Below are 26,549 nucleotides of genomic sequence, written 5' to 3' on the forward strand. Positions count from 1 at the left end.
ATTTTCTTACGTATTACAAGCCTACATACCCCATGTTTTCTGTAATCATGCAGATGTGAATGGAATTTTGATTAAATAAATGAAAAAGTCTGTTTACTGTAGAGAAGGAACAAATTAGGAATAGATAATAATAAATCAGGAGTTTGGGATTAACAGATACACACTACTATATATAAAACAGATTAACAACAAGGACCTACTCTATAGCACAGGGAAATATATTCAATATATTATAATAACAATGGAAAAGAATCTGAAAAAGAATAGATACATATACATATGTGTAACTGAATCACTTTGCTGTGCACCTGAAACTAACACAACATTGTAAATCAACTATACTTCAATTTAAAAAAATGAAAATAAAAAAAGCTTAAAATTTTTTTTAAAAAGAGGAGCTGTTTTCTGTGTGAACACAATATTACTGATCTTGTAAGAACGCGGTTTAAACTGTGACATTCAGTATTGTTTAAGTAGGGCCTGGGCACTCTCCGGTCAGCTAGAAGCATTCAGATAACATCAGTGATGCAGGCAAAATGGTCCCCACTGACAATGCCTTTTAAAAAGGTTTAGAATCCGATTTGTCCAACATCCACTGCCTGGTCATAATATCAGAAGAATAAAATTTAGTAGTTTGTTATGCAGCAACTTTTTTGTTTTTTGTTTTTAATCAACTAAGTAACTCTTCTTAGCTCATCTCCAGGTTTAGACCGATAATAAAAATCTTAAAATTTTGTGACTTAACAAAAACATTTTATTGGGAGTCAATGCCCTTTTCGAACAAACACATTCTGGCGTGTTACTTTTGATAAGACTACAATATTGATAATACGTCAAAGCCATTCTCTTCACTTGTGCGTATTAGGCTGAAAATGGCAGCTTTGACGTAAAACACCTGCTTGTGAATTCATTAGCTAAACCATTATAGACAAATCACATTATTTTTTCCTTCAGATTGTAAATTCAAACCTCGGTTTTATTGGCAATTCATTTTCCTGTCCCTCTTTCTAAAACTTTCGTGTATTTTTGGTATGGAGAGGGGAAAAAGCATTTTAGTTGTTAAGGTAACCTAGTAACCGGTTTCACTTAAGAGTTCATTTAAAATAAAAAAACACACGTAATCTTTTATTGCTCTCTTTTAGAAGTTGCTATAATCCTTTGAAATTGAATTCTAAAATCCTAAAACAATATTTAAAGGAATATTAAGATTTTCTCTATATATGGTGGTAACATTTCAGTCTTTAGTTTTTATCATTTTCTTCTCGGTGTAAAACAGTGGCAAACACTACATTAATGGTTCTGGCTCCTTCCGGCTTCAGTTTTTCTTTAAAAGGTGTAAATATTCCTCAAGTTTCTACCTACAAACTACTTTCTATATTTCATTCTCATTTACTAACCAAATCTGAATTTTCTTGTCTGTACATGATCGTCAAGTCCAAATATCAGGCGCCCAAACCCCAGTCTCTCTTAGACAAGTATTTGCAGATAGATAGGACCACCCCTCAAAATTCACTTCCAAACCAAATTCCTCTGTTTTCTCTCCATACTCCCTTACATTTCTATTGCTAGCCATCCTCCCAGTCATGCAGACTCTATGCTTCGTTTTTACCACGCTTTATATCCTCTAAGCTTCACTACTCAAAATGTCCGAGGATCAGTGGAATAGCATCCAGCAGCATCACCTGGGAGTTTGTTACAGATGCAGAAGCTCAGGCTCCACCCCAGCTACACTGAATCAGAATGTGCATTTTTAACAAGATTCCCAGGTGATTCAAAATCACATTAAGACCTGCGGAGCGCTGCTCTAACATTCAGAAGAGAGAACATCTCTCTTATCCATGGTACCTTAGCATACAGTGGCTACTTGGGTCCTTGTTCAGTATCTCCCTGTGTATATAACTATTTCAACTGAATGTTCACATAGTTAGGTCCTATTCCTCTTGCCTTCTACAAGTTCCCTTTTGCAGTTCTCTTCCACAGCATCAGTTTCTCCTTCTCTACTGACCGTCCCCATCAGCTTACATGTTCTGCAAATGGTTTCTTAGCTGTCATCAAGAGAAACCAACAAACTTGGCTGGTTTAAGCAAAAGAGGACTTTATTTAAAGGACACTGCTTGTGGTCTCACCATCCCCCTAACACTGGATGTTAGAATCTGTCACTAGCATTGTAGTATTGCCCCCCACAAACTGAAACTTACTACACCCACTGCTGTGCCAGAAAATGTTTATCCTGATCCCCACTTCCTTCCATCATAGCTCCAGGAAGCGTGTACATCTGATTGGTGAAGCCTAAGTCATGTGCCCACACTTGACCTAATAGGGAGGCTGGGAAAGAGCATCTGGCATTTTCAGCTTCTACAATAGAAGGAAGACTGTCTCCCACCAAGAATCATAATTTATCATTTAGGGAATTTTAGAAATTCCCTAAAAATAAAAGAATTCAGATGTCACTGAAAGGCTGAAAAGAGTAATACATCTCTACCACACTCATATATCTGATCTTTTTTTTTAAGTTTATTTTTCCTTTCCCCTTTTTAGTGAAATTTTTTTTTAAAGGTTGTCCACGCTTGTCTTTATTTCCTCATATCCTATTCAACCCATTCCAATCTAGCTTCAGTCCTCAAAAACCATCATATTCCCAAATCAGATGCACACTTCTTAGCTCTCATCAATTTGACCTTTCAATGTCATTGGATGATCTCCTGGCTCCCATGGCCTCATGGTCCCCTGGAATTTCTCCCTTTTTTCCCTTCTTTCACCTCCACTTCCTTTGCTGGCGTTCCTTCTGTCTCATTCTCAGTTCATGCTCGATCTTTTTCCTCTCTTTAACTCCATTATCTCCCTAAGTGTTCTTTCAATCTCCAATTTTTCCCCCCACTTTAAAATTCTTAGAATTCTCAAAATTCTTAAAACCAATCATTCCTGCCCTTAGAAGAAATCCATAGGTGACCCCATTGCTGAGCTCTACAGAGTGTTGCATCTTTAAATGTCTTCTTCGCACTTCTACTTGGTTGTGTAATATATATTTTAATTTTAATACATTCAAAGACAACTCTTAATTTCCTTTTCTTATTTGGTTCCTTATGAAGTCTCTCCAATTTCAAAAAATGGTTTCATCATGCACCTGCTATTTAAACCAAAAGTCTAAGAATCATCCTTGATTTATTTTTCTCAAATTCTTGTATCTCATTTATCCACAGGTCCATATTTTCTACGTCCAACACACATTCCAAATTCATTACAGCTCTCCATTTTCTGCAAGCACTCCCCTAGTCAAAGCCATCATCATCTTTTGCTTATAACCAAATTCCCATATGAACTGGCCCATTTTTTTTCTCTCCAACCTCAATTCACAGCACTGTCCCCTGTCACCCACACAACTTTGACTCCACTGGTCTTCTTCCTGTTCCTCCAGCAAGCCAAAGAGTCAAGCTCTTTGCCATCCTAAGATTTTGCTATTTTTTTCCTCTGCCTGGAATGCATGCAATATTCATTCCCATCCCACTTTATCCCAAGTCTAACTCTACCTTATCCTACCAGACCCCCTGGATTTTTACCTCCCCTAAAACAGCCTACCACATACCTTATCACATCATTTTGCTTACGTTTCCTTTATAAAGCAAGTAAAAATTCTGTACTTACCTTATTTACCAGTTTGAAGTATTTCTCTCCCAACTAGAAGACAGGCATGATCAAAGCAGAAATCTGTCTTTTTAATACATGGCTGTGTCCTATGAACTAAAAGGAAGAATGTCTAATACACAGTAAGCATTCAATAAATATTGTTAAATAACTGAGCGGATAATTAAGTGAATGACTGATGTCAAATTCCACTGTGATTCCCTAATCTTTTCATTTTTACCCAAATGATTCTTCTTTAGTCATCAGTGATAGTTCAATAGTGATAGTTCAATAGCTAGTTACCTAAGACAAGTTTTCTTACTTTGTCCATTTACTTTTGACTCTGCCTGGAGTTATTAACAATTTGATTTAATAATGATGATGATGATGGTGATGATGGTGATGCCTTGGGAAGCTAGTAGGAAAAGTAAAGGTTATGTTGCAGACTTATGCAGAATATCTCCTGGATGATGTGGTCCGTAAACAGTGTCCACTCATCAATCATTCCTCTGCTTCCTGCAGCTGAATCTCCCAGGAGGCATCATCAGATCCTTTCAATCTTGAAGACTGACATGAAGTCCCTGTGGAGTCTAACTCAACGGAAGATCAGGAGGGGTCCCTGACACTGAGATTTAAAAGCCCCACCCTCGGAACAAGATTAGAAAACTCACAGGTAAAGTAATACTTGTTGCAGTTTCTGGAAAGGAGCAGAACATGAAGGTAAGTAAAGGTTTTATTTACTTGAGATTTTTTTTAAGCTATTTTATGAAAAGCTGAATTGATTTCTACCACTTTTATGTTTAGTAAGTGTTTTAGAGGCTCAAGGATGCTTAAACATTATGCTTTTAAAAATATCAGAATCACTTGATTTTACTAAGAAAAAGATTCACTTATTCACCCAATTCCTCATTTGAGTTAAATAATGAAAATAACGTATATCTAAATAATTTTTTTTTAAAGAAAAAGAGCTCTGTGGATTAACTAGAAGATAAACTGGGGAACTCCCTTCTTCCCCACACACTGAGTGCTAAAACAGAACATAGCAAAAAGGAAGGGGCTTGTAATTGTCCAGGCCTCGAAGAAGGGATTGGAAGCTCCAATAGGCACAGAAATAAATGACTTTCTGCCATTTTTTCCTGCAGGGATTCAGAAATCTGGTGGTAATAACCTTGGCTCTTTCCCTGGTGTTTTCTTTCATGGGAAATTCCAGCAGTGCTCCGCAGGTATTTGCAAATGCAATCAAATGCAAAGACGGGGGCTCATGAATGTGCTGTGTAACCACTGTTTTCCTTCCTTCCTTCTCTCTCTCTTTTTTTCTTTCTTTCTTTCTTTCTTTCTCTTTCTTTCTTTCTTTCTCTTTCTTTCTTTCTTTTTCTTTCCTTCCTTCCTTCTTTCCTTTCTTCCTTCCTTCTTTCCTTTCTTCCTTCCTTCCTCCCTCCCTCTCTTTCCTCCCTCTCTTCCTACCTTCCCCTCCTCTTTCCTTCCTTCTTTCCTCTTTCCTTCTTTCTTCACCTTTCTTCCTTCTCTGCCCTTTTTTTCTTCCCTTTCTCCCCCTCTCCCCCCTTTTTCCCCCAGTAGAAGTCTGGGCAGCAACGTGTTACTAACTGCTTCGCTCTTCTCCCCTGGTTGTAGAGATTCTTTGAGAGAAGGAACTGGACCCCTCAAGCTATGCTGTACCTGAAGGGCGCACGTATGTTGCAAATACTTGGCAGTTCCGACAGCAGTTAAAGGGCGATCCTTGGGGATGCGTGAACCCGTGGGATAGACAGGAAAGCTGTGGGGAGAGAATTTTATCGCGTTTGCTCCTGGTCGCAGTTAATCAAGGGACAAAGACAGCAGAGGATGGGGGCGGAAGCGGTGGCGCGGAAAGGGTGGAGGGGGAAGACTCTGATTATTAGAAATCCTCCGCTCTAAACCGGAGGGTTGGAGGCACTTGCGCAAAGGAAGACACTGGGGTCCCTGGGGACACATTGGCGCGACTGGGAACAGAGGCCTCCGCCCCTAGAGCGCACTGGGCCGCCCGGGGGCGCGGGGCGCCTCTTGCCCCATCCGAACCCCGGCAGCCCCGCCGGCTCCCGGCCCGGGGACCCACGATCGGCCGGGCCGGGTGGGCGCTGAGCCCGTGTCTCGCCTTGGCAGAGGGGCGCCGCTTCATCTCCGACCACAGCCGGAGGAAGGACCTCTCCGACCGGCCGCCGCCGGGTGAGTGCCCGCGCGGGAGCCTGGGGGCGCGGCCCGGCGACGGGGAGGGGGGCTCTCGGGCCGCCCCGGGGGGAGCCGGCCCCGCCTGCCCGGCTGGCGCCGGTGGGGCGCGGGCGGCGGGGACCGGGGCGGGGGGGCCGGGGCGGCTCCCCGAGCTCAGCTCGCTCGCCGATGCTCAGCCGGGTGCGCGGGGGTCCCCGGGGAGGCTCCGCTCCCGGGTCGGGAGGGGTGAGAGCTGTGCGCCCGCCCCTAGAAATGTCTCCTCTTTAACGCAGGGTCTTAACAAGATTTCTCTTAAACACTGCTGTTTTTGTCAGTGTTACTATCGTCATCATCATCACCAAAATAGTGACTTGCCTAAAAACTTCAAGCGCCCCTATCATATTACTGAAAAAAAGCTATCAAAAGGTTCAAAACCAGAGATAGTTGGGGGGGGGAGGGGGCTTAAGAATGGAACCAAGAACTGTTCTTTTTCATGATAAACCTTTCCACGCCATTGGCTTAAAAAAATACCATTCATTTTGATAAACATTAGAGATCAAAATGGTAAAAAGGCAAAGTCCACTCATTTTGAAAAACGCCAGACACTATGTTGGGCACATAGTAGGTGCTTATCACATTTTTGTTTACCTTCTCCAAGCCTGCCGCGGAATTAACCTCATTTACAGTATGAGGGTAAGGTTTGTTTCGCCACTTCAGTTGCTCCCCAATTAAAAGTCATGGTTTGTGTTGAATCAGGACGTTTTATTTTCTGTCCACTTAGATTTGAAATAGTTTTGAATATGTTGCAGATACTCCTTCAGTCAAATAACTGCCTTACATGTGGCCAGGATGTAGACTAGCATCTCAAACTGCTTGGGAAGGAACAAGAGAGGAAATAGTCCAGGCTCCAAGCAGGACCCCATTTAAACATTTCCTCCCAGACACCCCACTGTAAGCTCTGAGGGGGAAGTTTTTCTTGGGCTCTGTATCTTAATCCTCCTTGCTTTCAAGAAATTCTGTACTGTATGTAGTTTAAATTCTCTTCCATTCCCTGCAGTACACAACATAACCAATTGTAAGCAGTGTCCAAGGGGAGTGTGCAATGTTTCAATTCATAAAAATCCTTCTGTGTAAGGAGCCCTTCGTGAAGGGATGGAAAAGCTATTTCACAGAGGTTTCTCCAGGACTGTAGATACTGGAACAGGATTCATCGAGATGAATATTTAAATGTTAACAGAATCATGTATATTTTTGTTTCTCCAGAAAGACGAAGCCCAAATCCGCAGCTACTGACTTTTCCAGAGGCAGGAGCTGTGCTGTGGGCTTTCTTGCAGAAACCGCAAGAAGGTACGAGTATAGTGACCTCTTTCAGCTGCAGGACAGAGAAGCTCTGAGTGCTTTGGGGATTCTGCATTGAGCACAACAAAGTTGCTTTTATTTTTTTTCAGATTTTTAGGAATAATTACGAGCTGCTCCCCCCGCCCCAGAAATTCAGAGATGTTTATTATTTAAAGGGCAGGATATTTCTCATTAAAGTGAGTCCTGCCTGAGAATGTCAAAACATTTCCTTGATGAGGCTGGGGGATTTCATATTAATTCCACAGTCCAGAGCCCATCGTAGCCTTGATTTCTCTTAGAACTCTAGAACTGAAAACACTCCAAGTCCACCTTTGTTATTTCATAGAGGACAAAAGAGGTTTAAATAATCACAAATCCAATTACTCACTACTAAAGTCTGAACCACGTGAAATTGCTGAGAAGCAACCATGTTTCACTCAGGGGTGAACAGTCAGTGGAGCAGCAGAGCGTGCTAGAGCCATGACTACAACTCTCACATTCTGAGACTTCAGCTACTATTCTTACTACCTCTAGGTGATAAGTACTGAGGGTTTACTAGAATGCAGTGGGTCAGGCACTGTTCTAAGCACTTGATACGAGTTAAGACATTTATTGATCCATATCAAATAGATTACCTCCCAGAGTCATCCTAGGGAGTAAGCACTGTTACCATCCATAGTTTACAGATGAGGAAATAGAGGCACAGAAAGATGGAGTCACATGCCACTGTCACCTAGCAGGTACATACTAGGCAAGGATGGAGAAGGGGAGGTAACTTATTCTCTATATGAGAGTCAGTAAGATGGTCTGTGGAGTTTTACGCAAGAGACGACAGGATGAAGGATGATGAATCCGGTCTTTGCATATGGGGTAAGAACAAAAGCAGTGACAATAGCTGCACCACGGGACCATCCACTGTGTGTCAGATAGTCGCGCTGATCATTATCACTCAGAGAACAGCCTTCCTGAGGTGTATATGCTTTCCTGTGGTCACGCCAACAGTCAGAAGGGATGTGGGGAGTTTAACTCAAGGCTGGGGGAATCTACCTCTTTCAGTCACACCATGCCACTGGTCAGATGGATTGTGCTGAAGAGGAAAGGCTGGAGAGGGAAGTCAGTGAGAGATGAAGTGACTCAGGAGGGAAGCGATGAGATCCAGGTAGTCAGGAGGAACGGAGGCTCAACTCTGAGCCACGCTGGGAGGAAGAAGAGATGGCATGGGGTAACTATTTGCTAAAAGTATAAAACAGAATCCAGAGTCAAGCACATTTAAAATTTTTTTTAGTATTATTTTTTAATGGAAGTACTGGGGACGGAACCCAGGACCTCGTGCATACTAAGCATGCACTTGACCACTGAACTATGTCCTCCCCCACCCCAAAGTACATTTTTAAATTATTGTGGGTGAGAGTTTAAAATCATGATACACACACACACACGAAACAACAACTGTCAAAAAACCTGTCAAAAAATAAAATGGTGACACTGATAGAGAATGAAAATTTCTATGGATATCACAAAGGTTCAGTTGGAGGTACCAGAGACATTCCAGTGGATAAAGGTGTATAGGTCACTGGTTCTGTGCTCTCCATATGCGGACTGGTTCCATCAGAGTTAACTGGAAAACTTGCTGAAAATACACATTTCTTGGTCTTTGGCCCAGAGATTCTGATTCCATACTGCTTGAGTGAGGCCCCAGAAGTTAGATCCTGAAGAAGTTTCCTCACATGACTGATGATGTCAGGTTTGGGAACAACAGGAAATTCAGAGCTGGTTAATAAAGGCTGAAAGGGAAAATGGAAATCTCTCCCAGGCCGCAGATGCAGTGAGAGAAGGGCAGGTAATTAAGGATTTGCCTTGGAGAGTAACCAGAGATCAAGGGAAAGGGGGAAATCATATCAGTAAAGGTACCTTAAAAGGGGCAAGCAGAAACATAAGAGGAGAACTGGAATTGTGGAGTATCCCAAAAGTCGATGATGGGAAGTTTCAAAAAAGGAGTGATTAGAAGCATCAAACATAGCAGAATGCTATGTAAGAGTACAAAATCCAAGGACAAGGAAGATTGTGTTGGGTCGGTGGCGGGGGGGGTCATTGAATCATGATCACTAAATCATGATCCGCAAGTCTGTCCCTCAGCCCCTGCCCAGCGGTACGATTTGCTGCTGCCATGCTCATTCTGAAACCTTGTTTAGAAGGAATTTTGGAAAAGAAAATTAACTGCAGAGTTAAGAGAAAGTGGATGTTAGCTGGCATGGCTCTCAGATCCTTTGCAAGGAACAGGTGAGAAATAGTTGAATCATGGGTAGAAGATGCTGCAGCCAAGGTGATCTTTTCTAAACTCAACGCTGGCATTTTTGCCGATTTTTGAAGTCACTGGGAAAACAGCACTGGTGGAGATGGGTTGATGGTGGCGTCTTAGATTTGATTGCTGGGAAGATGTGCAGAGCTAGAAATGGATGGGAGCTGGAACGGAGAAGGGAGAGCTAATTTTAAAGAAGAACGGGATCTTTATTAGAAACTTTACGGAAAGATGTGACTATAGGTCCCCACTTCAAGTCATTTTTGGAAAATAAACATAAATTTTAAATTATTGAAGTTTCCAAAGTGGCCTGCCTCTGATGATGAAATGAGGAAACAAAATTATATTAGCCTAAATTGATGGAAAAGATTTGAATTCTCATATGATATAATAATCACTAGTCACCTTCAGCATTTTTATTCTGATGTTATTTGGACTTATTTTATGGAATGTTAGTTTAGTGGAGGAGATACAGGGATGATTCCTTACTTGTTGAGCTTTTTTCCCCTCTTAATTTTTTTAATGTTATTTATTTATTTATTTATTTATTTATTTATTTATTTATTTATTTATTTAATGGAGGTACTGGGGATTGAACCCAGGACCTACCACTGAGCTATTCCCACCACCTCCCCCACCTTCCCTTTAAATAGAGCAGCCGATTATCTGCCGTGTTTCAAAATGTGCTAGCGATTCAGGTTATAATGTAACTCACACACTCAAATTATACTGTAACTAACTGGGGGAAAGTGGTTTTCTCTGGAGATGACTTTAGAGAAAATTAGGAGCAGCATTTTGCTTCCCATGACTTCCTTTCTCTTTCCCATCATTGATTTCAGCCCTTTGACCCATTTTTTTTTTGGTCCCAGGAAACTGCTGTCATCTCTGAGCTACTGGGAGGAAGAACAGATGGCATGGGATAACTATTTGCTGAGGGACTACCCCTCCTGCTGTAAAATTGTGCAGCCCCGTCTGGTCCAGTCAACAAGTTTCACTTCTTTTTTGTCTTACATCTGCCCCAGACCTCTAGCTCAGCTAATAAGAGAATTTGTGCAAATGTCATCTTTCCCAATTACAATGCATTTTAACAGGAACTATAGAAAGAGTACCTTGATGCAAGTGAATGGTTGTACTGGTGGGTATTTTAGACATGAGGCATATTTAGAGCAAGGTATGTGACCTTTTCAGATTGCTACCAAACACACCATGTTATAGTTTCATTCACTGTGGAAATTCAGATGTCAGATGTATTCCATGATGTATTCCAAGCTGACGGGGGAAATTCTGAAGCAAAATCACTCAAAATCCTTTTTTTTTTTTTTCATTTTCAGTAGCAGAGTGCACGAGTTGGCATAATTTAGGGGCTAAATGTTTATTTCCTGAGGTTCCCGTCATCTTATCTTTTCTTCTTGTAAAACATAGGATCAGGGTTTATTTCATGCAATTTTTTTTTCTTACAGCTGGAGAAGAAAACTTTGATCAAACCAGATTCCTAGAAGACAGACTGCTAAAGTGGTGAAAATATATCAGATTACGTTCAATTATAGTTCTATTCTCGTTGGAAGCATGAACCATGGGAATAAAGCCTTTGGACTCCTTTGACTTCATTTGTGATCTTAGGAACACACCCGGCCAGTATTAGTCTTCCAGAAGCTAAAGTGATGTCTAGTTCTTAGTGAGAACATTGTCACCCTCTTCCATTGCGTCAGGTCCTGGTTAGATCACTTTGTGTCTTACTCTCAAATATTTCAGCTCATCTATAATTATAAGATTGAAGGCTCTTTAGAGGAGGGTTCTTTCTGTTACAACAAATACCCACCTTGAACTAATAATTCTTAGTTGTTGGTGTTTTCATTGTTACCCATTTGCATTGTCTTGTCACTTGGCAGTGAATCCCCACTGCTTTTGCCTCTTTTTTTTTTTTCACCTCCAGGGATGTGATTGCTGAGAAAGGGGACCATTGGTGAGGCTGGAGCCAGTGGAAGGTTCTGTAGCCAGAAGCCCCCCACTTTGCACTCTCTGTGGAGCTCCCTGAATTCAGTTTAGAAATGTGGATCTAAACGTTACTGGGAAATAAGCAGATAGAGACACACTCTACTCTTGGGTGCATTGTACAAAAGAAACAGATCAGCTTTTCAGAGGTAACCACTTTCCATGGCTAAAGAGGCTCGAAGACTGTTTATTATAATTGACTAGAATGCTAAGCTTCCTTTGACATAAAAGCACTACATGAAGTCACCCTGAATAACGTAAGTGCATATGGTAATATGCCTAATTTATTCAAATTTATTCATTTAAAAAAAAGTCAACTAGGTTTCAGTACTATCTGAAAAATAAAATACATATACCCCCCCCCCAAAAATACATATACCCATATACCTACAGCAAGCATCATAGTATATTTATTTGGAATTACAGTATGACCATCATGTTAATTACCTTTGACCTAATGAGTTGAAAGTTGTTATCGATAAATGTCATAAGTGGAAAGTATTGTTAATTCTTACTGTCATCAGTATATAGCTATTAGTCAGTAGCTAAAGAATATCGTTATGTGAATGTTTCTGTAACTTGGAATTACAATTTTACTGTGTTAAGTAATCAAAACCCTACTTATAAGATTTGTCTGTATTTCTTTTCACCATTGAATAATTATATTCAATAATATATTGCATAATAACTATGCTCAAGTTAATGTAACATTGATCTCTGCTAAAAAATAATGTGCCAGCATTAAAAAAAAATCTATGTGGCATTATAATAGGTGCCTGTCATTCATTATGATTTGATTTTAAAGTGGATTTTCTAGCCAGTGTGTATGTCCAGTTTATTGAGAATTATTTACTCATCTAACACAGGCTTGTATGTATAGGCTATTTAAATATATTGTGTCTATTCCCAGAATACGTGTCCTGTACCTTTGGTACTTTCAGTAACAGCGGATCAACCAATTAAGCAGTCAAGAGTATTCCTTGAATACACACATTGTGCCACTTCACTAGGGGTATATTTTCATGGTTATTACCAGAGTGAAACTCATTTTATCATGAGATCTTACTGGCACTTCAGCAAATGAGTATTTGTATCATAATACAGATCTATTTCATCTTTTTTCTGACCTCCTCTGCACAACTTTCCAAACTGCTCTGCAGACGCTGAGTTAATTGATATCTATAGGGCATTTTTCAGGGATTCGGCTTGAGGCAATTTATGTTCCTTCTTCCTAAACCTCTAAAATGGAAGCCGGTTGTAAACTCATGAGTTGTCCTTCCTGATTTGTTATTTGTATCCACCATTCTTCTACTTTTCCCTGACAATGGTGCGACAGGAGGGCTGGGGTAGTTTTCTGTCAGACTTGAACCATCTGACACACCCTCATTGTTCCTCTTCCCTTGCTGCTATCAGCAGTCCCTCACTGAGAAGACCAAAACGGTCTTAGACCCTCTACAAACCTAGGCCAATTGATATGCCAACCAAGATATTCACTGTGAACTAAATATGTCAATCCTCAGTTGTGGAAAAAACAATCTGAGCATGAATGTGTGTTAGTTTGGGTTTTTGTTTTTGCTAATTTAGATTTAATTACATTTAAAACACAAATATGTTTAACTACACTCATTCAACCATGTCTCTAAGCACATTATGAATGCGTTAGAGACACTGTCCTTATAATTAAGTAGACTCTATGTTGTCTTTTTGCTAATTTTTTAACGGTTTTTATTGATTTTAGATGTTACCCTTTGTAAGGCACTATCCTGTAGGTGTTTTGTACATGTTATCTTATTGAAACTTCTAAAAGAATTTTAAATGAGACATTATCAATGAGAGTTAAAGCCTTAAATATTGATATATTTATTCATTAGGATTTAAAAGTTGGAAGATTGACCCAGTTTTCAGAAAGCCCTTTCATTTAAACAACAGAAAGATCGTACAGGTGGTATAGTACAGATGGTGACATCTTCCCATCATTAATCTGAGAAGTGACCTTGTACATATGAATTAATATGCATCAAAATCTGAATTTAAGGGAGCTATCGTCTTATGGAGTTTGACTGTCTGCCAAGCTACATATAAACTCGTGATTCTGACTCATGTGAAAAATAAAAATAATCACTAAAGATCAACTTATACATAGGCAGTGCACATTGATGGTGAAGATCAGGATCCTTTCGCGGGGAAATGGCAGACTTGTTCAGCAGGCATAGCAGCTGTAGAAACACTAAGCAAAGGATTGTGGTGATGCTAATTTAAAAATAAACATTAGGAAATGAAAATTCTTCTTACTTAAAATAACCACTTAAAAAAATACTTACAGTCTTCCTCTAATTAACACCCTTCCTTGTGCTTAAATTTACTGGGGGAAAAGGAGTTGGGGAAAAATAATTTGTATTTTATTATAAATTACAAAATGGCCATTCACCTCGTCTCCTCCACTCTTTAGGCAGAGAATAGATCCCACTGTAATACTTAGAAGAGAGTGAAATGGGTGGCACTTTCTTTTCTTTAATCCTTCTTGCTGTGTTCTCATTAAACGAATCTGTTCAACAAGAGTGGAATTCAGTTCTTGTATTCGCCGTGCAGCTTCTTCTTTCCGTGAGGAACACGACCCAGAGTAAATGGGGACTTGATATTTAACCGATCCCTTTCCGCCTCCTCTTCCTCATCGTATCTGTCATCTTCATGCTCATCCTCCCCATCACTGCTCTGAGGACTGGAGACCTGGGACCCCGAAGGAGAAGGTGGGACCGAGGAAGGCCTGGGGTATTTAAACCCTTCTGTCTGCCAAAGACAAAAATAAGACACAAAACATTATAACAACGTCTTGACTTTTCAACAGCGTGAACACATTGCATGTGCATCATAATAAACAACATAGTTGGATTTTCTTCATGGTCCGTCCAAGAGAGATTCATGGAATAAAATAGCCTTCTTTTATTGAATACTGAAAATGTGCCAGGCGCTATATATAGATGATTGTATTTAATCTCCAATCAATTTGTTCTTCCCATTTACAGAAGAAAATTGAGAGTTCAAGGGGCCAAATGACCTGCCCAAGTTCACACAGCACGTAAGTGGTAAAGCAAAGATGCGTTCCAGGGCTGTGATCACCCCAGAGGCTTTCATATCAACTGCCACGATGCACTGCTGATATTATCCATCTCTATGTCACCTTTCAGATTTGCTCCAATTACAGAATGTGGACACCTTGGATACTCCATGGACAGCCACCACTAGAAAGAATCCTGGAAGCCAGGCTACTTCGTTGACCTTGAAATTCCAACAGGTCCTCTTAGTTAGCAAGCAAATGTCACTAGCTTTTAGTCACATTGCCCATCTACCTAAGATTCACCGAGATAACGCATTTGACAAACACATACTAAAGTATCACCTATGGGTCAGGCATCATGATGTCACTGAGGAAACAAAGATGAAAAACATGGTCCCTGCTTTCTAGATGTGCCTATGCTCCATTGATCCGGAAGACAAAGGCATAAAGTGGTTACAGCACTTGCCACTCTGTACTTCAACTATTTTTAGGCATCATTCTGTCACTACATGGACCATCACTTCAAGGTTCGGCTGTTTTACCCGAAAGCGACACAAAAAAGAATGCTGAATCCTGCACTTAGGATCTGCCTCAGAGTAGGAGCTCCGTACTTAGCCGAACTTGCTAAATAAATGCATGAATAAAGCTGAATTATCATCAAAGGCAGGGACCGTCTCTAAATAAACCAAGAGATTCATTCTGATAGAATCATGGATGCGGGACTTGGAATTTGTATACTGAGGGATTCACAAAACACTTTCATTGTCTGGTTGAACAGATTTCACTTTGGGTTAACATTCTAGATCTGTTCCCCAGACATCTGATAGAGGCAGAATATAGGGGATTAGGCAAAATTGTTTATGGTAGAAGTGATTCCTGATTGGAAAATTACAACTGAGTTTGGAGGATCTATAAACACTTCATGAAGATCTGTAGCTTTTGGAAATCCTTGAATTTGATGGCTCTTGCTAATTGCACATGTTGCTTGTGGAGAGCCTAGAAGCTTGTCCCTGAAGATTTACATGAGGTATTGGCTCCTGTGGGGTGCAGAACCACTAAGCTAAAATGGATCTCGTACTCAGTGGTATGGGTTTCATCTTTTGCACCTAGGTTTTCATCTGGTGGGTAGCGGGTAGAGAAGTTCCGTTCTTGCACTGCTGTGTAGACTGCTGTCAGGACTAATTGCATCGAAGAGAAGTGCCTGCTACTCCCCTACTTCAAGCTGTGTTTTCTCTCTTATATCCTCTTAAGTGAATGTTGTAAGTAGCCTACATTATAAGTATCCTATATAAATACCTAAGTGAACTTTAGAGGAAGACTCCCTGGTGGGCATTGCTGAATAGAACACAGTCGTCTGGTCCAGTTCCTCCTGTGGTGCTTGAATTGTCTGTCTCCTGCTCTTGCCAAATCATCACCCTCTATTTAAGCCTTTCCGTGGAGAGCAGATTCACTTCAGATTAAAACGAGCCACTTTATTTTTCAACAGCTCTCAAAAGAATGGATATCTAAGAGAGGTTTCCGGCACTAAGGCAGGGAGAGCTTTGAATGAAAGAGCTTCTCCGATGGCTGGAATTAGCTGACCGCTCCCTCTAGGCATAAGTCACCTCTGAACTGAGCACTTTGCGTTCGTGTGCTTTGTCAGTTTCTCCATTTACTTCGCTGCAGCACGAGGAACACGCACAACCGTTTGTGAACTCAGCCACTCCCAAACCAAAGGCATTGTTAGGACTTCCCCATACATTAAAAAAAAAAAATAGCTTTGAAAACAATAAACAATACTTTAAACTATTTACCGTGAGTGGTGATGTGGGTTCCATGTGGAATTTATCTGGAAAAGCTCTGCTTAATGTCAGGTGCCTGGCATGCTGGTAATACTATGACAGAAAACCAATCCACGGGTTAAAAACGACTCGATATATCTCGGTAACCAAGTTAGTATATAAAATCTTATTCTCCCAGTTACAAAAATACATATTTTTCAAAGTGGCAGATTCTCTTCATCCTAAATTTAAGAATCAGAAAACATGTGACCACTTAGAGTTTTATTGTTTTTCAATAAATAGGTAAAGAAATAGTACCAAAAATTGGAGGGGGAAAGCTTAGTGAACGCTGAGCTGAGTGCTAAGGTGACTGAAAACACTGGTTTCATTCGACAGAGAAGCAGTGCGGCCTGGAGAGAAGATGAGGCCTGAATAATTACACAGACTGGGTTTAAATCCTGCCTCAGACCTTAGGTAAGAAGCATGACTTGTGACCCTGCTTTCATGATGAAATGAAGACAGTGAAATTAATCTCCCAGAGTGGTATGGGCATCGCTACGGGCGTTAGTGTGTGTAGACACTCAGCTGATGTCTGCATCCGTCACCCAGAGCTGAGCAGTATCTAAGCAGATGCATTATGTGAAGGCAAAGTCAATTTAGCTTCTATTAAATCATCCAGAGCCTAACTACACGAACATCTGAGTATTTACAAACATATTGCACGATTGAAGGGAGGTATTTCCTGTATGTGTTTTTTCCTTCCACTTTAGAAAACCTCTTTTAATTAATTTATTTATCTATCTTTCCATTTATTTTCATTTTGGGGGGAGGGAAGGTAATTAGGTTTATTTATTTGATTTTGATGGAGGTGCTGGGGATCGAACCCAGGACCTTGTGCATGCTGAGCACACACTCTACCACTGAGCTATACACTCCCCCAGCCCCTGTACCTGTCATTTTGAGGAACAATACTATTCTCACTCCCCACTGTAGTTGAGGAATATGGTCAATTATCTCTTAGAGTGAAATAAAATAGAGACTTTCCTCTTGATGTTTTCCTCCTCTTCTTGAAACAATACCTGTAATGCATCCAGTTAAGTACTGGCCATAGAATAATGAATAAGATCATGGTGAGATCCTGAAGGACTGGCTGCTATGGGCTCAAACTAATTATGAAGAATTGGGGTTTGGACTTTGCAAACTCATATCAAGTTAAAAAGTACTCATATGAAGTCCATGAAAACATCCCTGAGATTTTAAGAATTCTGATACAGAAGCGACTTAACAGATTACGACTTGAGTCAATTCTTTGACAGTCCGGCGGGGTTTTTACAGGGGTATTCTGTGTGGATCATGAACTTGCTTACTCTGCCTAAGTATCTCCAATCCAGAAGGTCCGAGAGCCTCTCGGTTCGGTTCCTCTGAATAATCCTCTGGCGGCGTGACTGTTTGCAAAATCCATAGAGAAACTTGGTCAGCTGATTGCAAGAATCATCCAGAGAGCAGAACCTCCTGTCAACAATGTAAATACCTGAGGGGCACAAAAGCCAGAGCAAGGTCAAGGCCGAACTAACCAGAGGGGATTGCTTCTCCCGATCCTGAGGGTCCATCCTAAACCACTGCCTTTCCACTCCCTGAATCCCCTGTTGCCTCGGATTTATCTTTTCCCTTCCGAGGCTGTATTTTTGCCGTGACTTCCTTCTAATAGTTCACAACGGTCACCAACACACAGCCAACAAAGTGGTTCTTGCCAAAGGAGATCTGGCAGCTTAAAGATATCCCGGATCAGTGATGCTCCCGGGGGCTGCTCACTAACCAGCATCTCCCAGGTGAGACCTGGGTGTCAGTGGATTATAGGTTCCACAGTGTTCCCACTATGCAGCCACAGCTGAGGACCATGGCCATGATCCAAGGAAAGATGACAGTGCAACACAACTCTAAAAGACCAGAGAATCTGCAGATATTAACTGCTATATATAAAATAGATAAACAACAAGGTCCTACTGTTTAGCACAGGGAACTATATTTAAAAGCTTGTAATAACCTATACTGAAAAAGTATATGAAAAAAAATGTATAACCGAATCACTATGCTGTACACCAGAAACTAACACAGCATTGTAAATCAACTATACTTCAATTAAAAAAGGAAAAAGAAAAAAAGACTGAGGAATTGGCAATGTGTAGTCAGAAGATCCAGCCCATTCTAACTTTTCTTGCGACCAGTCAACACGGACTTATAAATGTGATATGCAAATTCTTCTGCCATCTTAAACAATTTATGTGAATTTTGCTAACTTGGCACGGAACATATAAAATAATTATGCTGACCAATACACGTACTCTAAAGCCATGGTTATTGTAATATTACTTCTAGGTAGTGGAGGGCCAAACCAGTACAGAAAAACAAAAAGGTAAAAGGGCAAGGTTTGTCCAGATTTAGCACTCTTTTTGTAGTTTGTCTTTTGGGCAACATATTTAATATTAAATATCATTTTTATCTTTTCTCTGGACCATAGGATGAAATCTACTTTTAATTAAATGGGAAGTATAAACGTTAGTTTAATCATCGGGATAGTCTCCGAGTTTGCTCTGTAAAGACCCGTGCTACGTTTGGTTAGAGATCTCACTTCTTCCTGGGCGGGGTTAATGACAAAAAAGCTCACCATATGCAGCAGGATCAGCCACGTGCTCCTGCATGAAACAGCCAAAGCCGGAGAGGTTGGTGGTTACGCTGGGGATACCCATCACGGTGCATTCGGCTGCCAGGGGAAACAGACAAAGGCGTGGCTTCAGACCAGCTCCCACTTCCTCTCAGGCAGAGGAGAAAAGCCCCAGCCCACCCAGTAGTAGCAACGTTTAGTCTGTGCCAGCCCAGTACTAAGGTGCTCTTTACATGCATGGGCTGATTTCATCTTCTCACAACCCCACGCAACAAGGCTATCCTTGTCCCCATCCTATGGATGAAGACACTGAGGCACAGAGTGGTAAATGGCTTGCCCGGCTTCACAAAGCCAGGGACGTGGTAGCCCTGGGATTTGAAGCCAGCACCCAGCTGCAGAGCTCTTGCTGGGAATGGCTGCTCAACCCTGCCTCTCCCATCCCAGCTGGCTTTCATTTTGCTTTGTTCTAAGCTTGGGTCTCTAAGTGTCCGGCAAGTTTATGGACAGGACCAGGTCCCACCTCGTATGCATCTCCCTTGTCACAAATCCCTTCCACTTTCTTAGGTGCTAGGTGAACCCATGGTTCCTTTCAGTCCTCTGTCACCTTTTGGTTAAAACGTTTTTTTTTTTTTTTTTCAGAAAATAGCAGATACGTCTTAAGAAATGTTACCACTCTTAAGAATGTTTGGATTTGAAACCACTCCCAGGAATGTTTGAATTTGTAATTCATATTTGATTATGGAATTACTCTTGGTTGGCTAGTGAGGATGGGTGAAAAAAATGGAGATTTCCTCATTACCCATGGACTCCTGTTCTGCAAATATTTCCTCTTGGTTTAGCTCTAGAGAGCAGTGGTTTCTGAATCTGGGGAGGAGAGGAAGGTGGGACAGGGATTACTGACCCATTTGAGAATCTGATGAAAGCTCTGGGACTCCTCCCCAGAAAAATCTTGCCTATAATTCTATGGAACTTCACAGATACTAGTTTTTTTTTTTTAATTTAATTATTTTTGTTGTTGTGGAGGAGGTAATTAGGTTTATTTATTTATTTATTTTAATAGAGGTACTGAGGATTGAACCCAGGACCTCATGCATGCTAAACATGCACTCTATCACTGAGTGATATCACTATACCCTCCCCCACAAATCCTTAGTTTTATTAAATACTCAGTAACACACATATAATCAAATGCCAGGGACCCATGTTCATTGACTAAGTTTAATGCAATAAGTGCTTATCTTCATTGGGTTTCCTCAAAACACGAAACACAGATTCTAGTAAATACTCCTGGAGTGAGAGTTAGTACCACATAAAACAATTATCCTAAAAAATTAGAGTTATCTAATATGCTAATGCCAAACTCACACCACCAGAAGTTTTGCTGTTTCTGGAACGACAGGTTAGGTAAGGAGTGGCCAACTTCCTTTGGTTAATTTGAAACAGAGAATGACTCATTCACTACAGAATACATATTTCTCACACCCCTTTTTCCATCTATTTATCTTTTATAACACCTTCTCTGGTCTTTATCAGAACACACTAGATATATTTCCTCTATCATTTTGAGTTAAGTTTAACTTTGTGCTATAAAATGATATTCTGGTAGAAAGTCCACTGAAAGATCTATAACATTCTCTTCACTCAATACACATCACTTCCCACATCCCCTGCGTCAGTCATGCTTTGGTTTTGTGCTTCTCTCTCTGCGATGCTTCCAACAGTAAATTATGTTACTTAGTAGAAATAAGAGGAATAAGAGTTAATAACAAAGTTTTAAGTTCATCAAGTGAATTTTAAAAATGTGTCTCAAAAGATAGACACTCTGTGATAAACAATTTAAGGTCATTACGTGGACATTTCATAGGTAAGAAGACATTGCCTTCACCGAAGTGGAGCTGGTGACTAGAACAATTTTTAGAACCACAAGAGAGGTAGCTGGAAGAGCTAGAGCAACAACTTTTCTAAGTCATGTTTCAAGAAGGGATAATTCTTTATCACTTTTCCCCCTCAAAGTTCTGATGTTTCTACAGCTGCTGGCAAATTATTTTTGGTGGAACCTGTAGCAACAGCATAGAACCTCATGGCAAAAGGTGCAGAGCTTTCATGTCACTCCTATTGTAAAAGTTATAGCATCCTACTTATACAGAATTTTAAAGTCTATACTTAAATTCTGGGGTCAGAATGCAAAGATTAGAAAAATCTGCTTCTTTATAATTCAGCTTATGACCTCTCTGACCCTGACGGCTGCTGTCCATTACTTGGGCAACGATGTCTTTGAGATGCAGTAGGCAAAATGTATTCATTATAAATAAAAATTGCTTTCTGAGCCTTTTTAATAAACAATTATAAGTGGAATTATATCTACACTAGGAGAAAAATCTCTGATCACCAATAAGACGGAAAAAACCCAGCATTGTCTTTTTTGCATTGGCATGTATTTAAAGTACTGATTTCCTTTTAATTAGGCATTTCAGTACAGATACAAGTTGATTGCTCAACCATGCTGGTAGGCACCAGAAAAGAAAAGCAGATAGTGGGTCTGAGAATCCACCATCTGTTAAAAAATTACATTAGGGGAAGGCGGCAGATGGAGGGTCAGAATGGAACTACGTCATTGGGCATAATACCTACCATGGAACTGGCATTTTATCTTTAATGTACCTCTTTTTCAAGAGACTTGGGTGTGAAGATGACTTTTCACTGTACATCTTCTTATACTATTTCTGTCTTTAACCATGTGAATGGGTTATCTAATTAAGAATTAAATGTATCTATTAATCTAAAAAAAAGAATTCTTCTGAAATAGAATAGACCTGTTTTAGAAAACAATTCTGTGGGACCATTGTTTCTCATATTAACCCTCCTTACGGTTCGTGTCTCCTTCGTAGTAATGAATGGGACTGGTGGAGTTCACTAAAAATATGTAATCTTTATAAAACATTCTTTTTCTTTGGAATGCAGCAATAATTCAGATATCCACAAAAATAAGCCAACCACAATCTCGTATACTTACCCAAAAGATGATTTATTATGTCCTTATTCTTAGGTCAGGAGCTAGCATAAAATTGATCCCTGAGAGAGATCCAACCAAAATCACTTTCAAAACAAACCACAAAACCAAAACCCTGGTAAAAATTACATATCAACTTTGAATATTACATACATATGCATAGAATAATATACTAATACAATTTAGAACATTTCACAGTCTATACATGTCACATACCTGGAGTATAACCCCAGGGCTCATAGTATGATGGAAATACACCAAGATGACAACCGCGGACAAACTCTTCATAATCCATGGGTAACAAGGGGCTGGTGGAGGATAGGAACTCTGGATGCAAAATCACCTACAAAAGAAAAATTCGAATGAGAAAAGAAAAAAGAAATTAAAGCAAGAAGTCTTATAGTTTGGTTATTTCAATACTATAGAATCCTTCTGTTCTAGATTCAGAGGGGAAAAAAAGAGAGCGAGAAATAAGAAAAAAGATAAAGGAAAAGGTCTGGGTGTTTTTTCTCCTCTCTCCGTTCTGTGTTAATATCTACTCTGTGGACTAACTTTCCCTCACGTTCCAAGGCCTAGACTGGAGGATAGAGTTAGTGTATCCATTTTGGTTCTTGTGCTAAACTCCTCCAACTCAGCCCTGATGAACAATAAAGATTTTTTTTTCAGTTCTCTAACTGTTGGCCCCTGTCTTACGTCTCAGTTTATTCCCACCTTGAGCAGGAGGAGGGGGAGCTACACCTACAAGCCCCAAGCACGACTTAGCCAAGTGAAATGGAGCAACGGGTCAATTTCAAGTTACCAGAGTGATGTCACTGAACTGGAGATGGGAAAAGCAGTGGTAGTCCATACAAGGTATTTCCACCATGCGAGTACAACACTCACAAACTACCTCAAGAGCCTGGGTAATAGGAAAACGTAGTAAATAGGATGCGATGAATTTTAAGCATTACCTTTCTTTTTAGCATAATCGATTTACTTTTTTAAATTTTATGTAATTTAATTTTACACAATGGCTGGGTTTAAAACTGGACCACAGCGTTGCTGAAAATTTAGCAATTGGCTCTTGTGCACTGGTATGAGCCTGCTCTCGGGGTGCAATGCCTGTAATTTTCTGCAAAGGCAGAGACCAGAGAGGGCGTGGCTGTACTTGGAAAGTTGTGAATAGAATAGCTACTTAACGGATCACCTAGATGAATGAGTTCTATTCCTCCTATTTATTAAATTTATGAATTATACATTATAATATAATTATAATATAAAAATTATATTATTATCCTAGTACTGTAAAATCGGATTTAAAACATTTATTAGAATTTATTTTGAATAACTACTTAGCTATAGGGGGAGGCTGACAGATAACCTGTTTGGTGAGGACTTTAATAAAATGGAGAAAGAGGAGGATTATATATACATATTTATATATAAATTATATATTTTAATATATACTAAATGTTAATTTTATATAATTATATATAAATACATGTATGTATGTGTGTATATATATATATAATTTGAAATAACCCCAAATTTACAGAAAATTTGCAAGTCCAATGTGAAGAGAATAATTTTTCCAGAACCATTTGTGTATAAATGGCAGACTGCATGCCCATCATCCACAAATACTGAACATGTATTTCCCACAAACAAGAACATTCTCTTACATAACCACAATAGAACGATCAAAATCAGGAAATTAACACTGATACATCACTACTATCTAATCCTTAAATCCCATTCAAGCTTCTCCAGTGGTTCAAACACTGTTCTTTAAACCAAAGGATCCAGTTCACAGTCACACGTGACATTTAGTTGTCACTTCTCACTAGTTTCCTTCAATCTGGAAGAGTTGACCGTGCTGGCAACTTGACCTTGGACTTCCCAACCTCCAGAACTCTGAGAAATAAAAGTTTGCTGTTCATAAGACACCCAGTCTGTGGCTACAGCAGCCTGAACAGACTAAGACAATCGTCCCCCATGTGACTAGTCCCTCCGTCCCTCTGTCTCACACACATGGACTCTGCCTCACTCCTCTCTGGCTCTGACCCCTGTCCTGAGTGTCACTCCCTGCTTTGTGGACCCTCCTCACCCTGCGTGGGCTCCAACTCCTTTCTCTGGACTCCCTCAGCATGACCCCCTCCCAGTGTAGACACCTACCTTGTACTCCCCCAGCTAACAGCTTCAGAGCTGAATTATTTGGGAAGGGAAAAGAGAAGAGGAAGAAGAAGAAGAAAAAGAAGCTTAAAAAAAAAAAAAAGACAAAAACAAGCACACAATCCTTGTTATATTCTGTTCATGGAATAAGTGTTTATTCTTCCAAAAAGGTTACATCAAAGAAAAACCCTAATTTTAGATATACCACAATAATAATAACAGTTATATAATACTTCATATACTTTAAATCACGTTCACGTATGTTGCCTCATTTAATCTTACAACATTGTGTGATGGTGAGGGTGGTCATTCTCATTATCTTAATTTTAGAAATAAGGAATCTAAGACTTCACAGACATTTGTTCCATCTCAGTAGACCCATAAAGAGGAGATACGTTAAACCTAAGAAATAAAATGGTAACGTGTCCCCAACAAGTACCTATGAATGATGGTTTAGTCAATCACAGGAATCACAAACTGGCAAAGCAAAAAATGGATAAAGTACTTTCCTCCACAAAGCATAATTTTAGTTCCCATCACGTGCAAAGTACTGTGAAAAAAGACCAAAGACACAGACACAGGCTGAGTCTGGGCAACCACCAGGTCAGAAGTCCATTGCACTCTGTTGGCAAACACCAGCAGAGGGGGATTTAATAGGCATTGTGTCTCCTTTGGCTTTTCCAAGCTTAGGAAAATCTGTACTCTCCAAAGCCCATTTTGGAACATGAAAACCTCACGGCTCATTCATTTTGTTTCCAGCCAAAAAGGATGACGGCATGACTAAAATAAGAAAACAGCTGCTCTGGGCCCTCGAACAGCCAATGGCCGAAGCCCAGGGCAGAGGAAAGGATGTCAGAGGTCAGCCCAAGGTTACGGGGAGGAGTAAATGAGATCCTGCACACAAAAGGCCCCAGCAGAGCACCTGGCTCACAGCAGACCCTGGATCAGTCAGGACAAAAAAAAAATAAACAAAAACTTGCCAGGACCGTATTTATCCTGGGAAGGAAGTAAGGTCCCAAGGGAGTTAGGTGACTTTCAAGGAGTGGGAGCACAGGGTCCAGACTTGAAATCTGCAGTCTCGGCTACCAAGGCAAGACCACTGATCAGTTCAAATTCAAAATAGTGTGCAATGCTTCCCAAACCAAATGGTTGCATTCATATAAAAACCTTGTCAGTTCAGTCGGAGAGTCAAGAACCATATATAGCCGTCTCTAAATATGCAGGCGATCAAAGAGATATTAGCACTGAATGAGTGTGAAGCTTTTAAAGGATGATATTAATAAAATTAAATACCTCATTCTGAACTGACAAAAATTGATCTCAGTGCTCTGAGTGTATGTTGTTAAAGAGGGGCTATTCTTTAATTTCTTTTGTGTGTGTTTACTTTATGATAATAATCAATGAATAGCTCAAAAAGTTCAGGAGTTTAACTGCACAAACACAACTTGTATGAGACCAGCTTCCTTCTCCGTTCACTCTGCCGAAGTCATAGATGTATTTTATATCTCTGTGCCTTTTCATCCACTTCCTCTGCCTGATGAGCCCACCCTTTTATTATTTGCTTGATAAACTTCTGCTCATTGATCAACAGATCATCTGTTTTATAAAACATGTTATTAAATCCTGCAGGCAAAGATCAATCTTCTGCCTTCTACTCTCACTAAACTCTGTTCACACTTCTAAAAAAATATTGAGCAGCTATGATGTACCAGGCACTGGACTGGGTACTAATAAAAGGTAACATTTATTATGTGCCAGGGACCATGCTAAATCGGTAGCTATTATTTTTCAGTCCTCACAACAATTCTCTGAGTCCGTCTATATTATCACCATTTACAGGTGAGAAGACTGAGGCACAGGTAGATGAAGTAAACTTACAAACTGAGTAAGTGGCAGAGATTTAAAGTATGAGGACAGTCTTGAAGGATTTGGCATACAGCCTTCTTTAGAGATGGGACAGCCCCTGAATCTGCTGCTCAGATTTCCTTCACGAGATCCTAGCCCAGGATCTTGATTGATAGCTCCAAGTGCATCCCCTGTGCACCTCCCACAGCGGCTGCTCCCAGCCTGTAGGACCTGCGGACACGGACATGTGTATCCGTGCTAACCCATTTCTCCCCATCGGGTGATTCTTTTCATGGGCAACTTTTGTTTGGGGGGAATCCCCACCCCTACACATGGAAATCCCTATTAAAACTGTTGCATTGAATTGTTCATAAAGGCACCCATCTGCCTGCCAACCTGAAACTCCTGGTTGCGGGAAGTACACATGAAGGTAAAACACAAGGAAAAAGTTGTTCGATAAAGGAAAATGTCTATAGGAACAGTAATATACTTAAAATAAGTCAACAGAAAACCAAAGTACACACACTCCCAAATGGGGATCTTTTGTATTAAAGAAAGGAAGCCTCTTTTTTTTTTTTTTTTTTGTATAATAATTCTGAATTTGTTTTAGCTGTAGACTGAGTGTACTGTTG

At 40.2% G+C, this 26,549-nt stretch overlaps 2 protein-coding genes across 4 annotated transcripts in view; one reads left to right on the top strand and one right to left on the bottom strand.

Moving 5' to 3' along the window:
* Positions 1 to 4,132: 4,132 nt before the first annotated feature.
* SPX (spexin hormone) lies at positions 4,133 to 11,804 on the top strand. 2 transcript variants are annotated; one of them, XM_074357330.1, is made up of 6 exons: positions 4,146 to 4,294; positions 4,764 to 4,844; positions 5,254 to 5,311; positions 5,761 to 5,823; positions 7,069 to 7,152; positions 10,903 to 11,804. In XM_074357330.1, exons 2-6 carry the CDS (start codon positions 4,818 to 4,820, stop codon positions 10,959 to 10,961), a joined length of 291 nt encoding a protein of 96 aa, XP_074213431.1. In that variant the 5' UTR covers positions 4,146 to 4,294; positions 4,764 to 4,817; the 3' UTR covers positions 10,962 to 11,804. The 2 variants fall into 2 exon arrangements, with proteins under 2 accessions (XP_074213430.1, XP_074213431.1); XM_074357329.1 differs by having other exon boundaries at positions 4,133 to 4,844.
* A 1,460-nt stretch (positions 11,805 to 13,264) lies between these two features.
* Positions 13,265 to 26,549, bottom strand: part of GYS2 (glycogen synthase 2) — a 39,680-nt gene continuing 26,395 nt past the window's right edge. Inside the window, exons 12-16 of one of the 2 annotated variants that reach the window (XM_074357327.1) lie at positions 22,138 to 22,264; positions 18,915 to 19,010; positions 17,617 to 17,780; positions 16,283 to 16,363; positions 13,265 to 14,221 (exon numbers count right to left, since the gene is read on the bottom strand). In XM_074357327.1, the coding sequence (XP_074213428.1) occupies positions 14,000 to 14,221; positions 16,283 to 16,363; positions 17,617 to 17,780; positions 18,915 to 19,010; positions 22,138 to 22,264 (690 nt within the window). In that variant the 3' untranslated portion in view covers positions 13,265 to 13,999. The remainder of the gene's footprint in view (positions 14,222 to 16,282; positions 16,364 to 17,616; positions 17,781 to 18,914; positions 19,011 to 22,137; positions 22,265 to 26,549) is intronic. The other variant, XM_074357328.1, reaches the window with a different exon arrangement.

Source organism: Camelus bactrianus, chromosome 34 (assembly GCF_048773025.1).
Source record: "Camelus bactrianus isolate YW-2024 breed Bactrian camel chromosome 34, ASM4877302v1, whole genome shotgun sequence".
Taxonomy (NCBI): Eukaryota; Metazoa; Chordata; class Mammalia; order Artiodactyla; family Camelidae; genus Camelus; species Camelus bactrianus.

Bases quoted from the DNA above. Each gene is read 5' to 3' on its own strand.
- SPX (XM_074357329.1), top strand. From the start codon at position 4,737: ATGACTTTCTGCCATTTTTTCCTGCAGGGATTCAGAAATCTGGTGGTA. The intron at 4,845-5,253 runs GTATTTGCAAAT...CCCTGGTTGTAG, and splicing joins ATTCCAGCAGTGCTCCGCAG to AGATTCTTTGAGAGAAGGAA. The intron at 7,153-10,902 runs GTACGAGTATAG...TTTTTCTTACAG, and splicing joins CTTGCAGAAACCGCAAGAAG to CTGGAGAAGAAAACTTTGAT.